Source organism: Octopus bimaculoides, chromosome 14 (genome assembly GCF_001194135.2).
Source record: "Octopus bimaculoides isolate UCB-OBI-ISO-001 chromosome 14, ASM119413v2, whole genome shotgun sequence".
In the NCBI taxonomy this organism is placed as follows: Eukaryota; Metazoa; Mollusca; class Cephalopoda; order Octopoda; family Octopodidae; genus Octopus; species Octopus bimaculoides.
The window spans coordinates 12,381,952-12,383,633 of NC_068994.1; the positions used below are offsets into that span (position 1 = coordinate 12,381,952).

At 35.2% G+C, this 1,682-nt stretch overlaps 1 protein-coding gene across 3 annotated transcripts in view; it reads left to right on the forward strand.

Annotated features, from left to right (window-relative positions):
- LOC106872620 (dTDP-glucose 4,6-dehydratase) overlaps window positions 1-1,682 on the forward strand; it is a 118,039-nt gene that overhangs the window by 86,560 nt on the left and 29,797 nt on the right. For all 3 annotated transcript variants that reach the window (XM_052972675.1, XM_052972677.1, XM_052972676.1), the window contains exon 5: window positions 1,228-1,319. In XM_052972675.1, coding sequence (XP_052828635.1) covers window positions 1,228-1,319 — 92 coding nt within the window. The remainder of the gene's footprint in view (window positions 1-1,227; window positions 1,320-1,682) is intronic.

A 1,682-nucleotide genomic window follows, 5' to 3' on the forward strand; every position in this document is an offset into this window, starting at 1 on the left:
ATATATATATATATATATATATATATATATATACACACATACATATATATACATACATATATATATCAGGTCATTAAGAATGAAATGTTCGATTTTCTTATGCACCAAGTTTGACAGTTGTTAACTCTAATGTTTTATCCTGACAATTCTTTGTTTTACAACATTGAAGAGTTACATCATCACATTTTGAAATGCAATTCATGGTGTCTGATTATATTTACTAAAGTTTTCTCTAGTAAATCAGTTTTTGTGAACCCATGGATAGATAAAAAAAATTCATGTTGTTTATGAATGAGTTCTGTTGTGGAACCAATGCCTCCCAGACAGCTGAAAACGTCAATGAGGTGTTTGGTGAAGATGTGGCGAATAAGTGCACTGTACATTGATGGTTTGAGAGGTTCTGGTCTGGTGACTTTACTCTTGAAAATCAGCCCCGTGGTAGACCTGAGACCAAGGTGGATTATGATGGGCTGGAACCTGTAGTGGAAGCAGATACATCTCAAACTATGCATGAGTTAGCAGCAAGGTTTGATGTTTTGATTCCAACTGTATTAGACCATCTGAAACAAATTGGCAAGGTAAAGAAGCTAGACAAATTGGTACCACATGAATTGATTGAGCATCAAATGACATGTCTTGAAACTTACTCTTCTTTTCTGTTATGGTATAAAAGCGAACCATTTTTGTATCATATTGTTACATGTGATGTAATCGTTACCAGTGTCGCCTTCTAGCACTTCTGCTGGTGGCACGTTAGAAAATCATTTGAGCAAGGTCTTGCTAGTGCTGCTGGACTGGTCATGTGCAGGTGGCACATAAAAGACACCTTTTTGAGCGTTCGTTGCCAGTACCGTGTCACTGGCCCTCGTGCTGGTGGCACGTAAAAGCACCCACTACACTCTCGGAGTGGTTGGCGTTAGGAAGGGCATCCAGCTGTAGAAACTCTGCCAGATCAGCTTGGAGCCTGGTGCAGCCTTCTGGCTTGCCAGTCCTCAGTTAAATCGTCCAACCCATGCTAGCATGGAAAGTGGACATTAAACGATGATGATGATGATTTATATAAATGTATATATATATATATATATAGAGGGAGAGAGTTAGAGAGAGTGAGATAGTAATAGATGTGTGTATATACGTGTGTGTGTGTAGAAAAATGATTCTGTTTTATGATCAACATCTTTTTTCCTTTTTAAATTTTCATCTTTATCTTCCATGTCTTCTGTTCAGCTTCTGTTGAATCTGCTTTTGCTGATGTCGAAGGACCATTTGATTTTGCAATCAATTTAGCTGCTGAAACTAAATATGGCCAGACAGATCCTGTGAGTCTTGTTTATAATTTATATTGTCATTTATATGATTATTATTGCTAATTAAGCTCATTATCGCTGATAAAATTGTGTTATTTTCATATGTTATAATAATAATAATGAGTTTTATTGCATGAAGTATTCAGTTGCACTATATCTCAAAAAAAAAAAAAAAAAAACTGCAAAGAAAGCAAGAAGTATGATTTTGTCTAGCAATAGTTCATGTTACCTGTGGAAATCACTGGTGATTTAGCATATAAAATAAAGAAAATTATGGAATATTGTATATTATGTAATACATTGTGTGCAAATAAATTACCATGCTATTGAAACATTTGTCGCATAAGTAGAACTACCTACTCATCTTCATTTGAT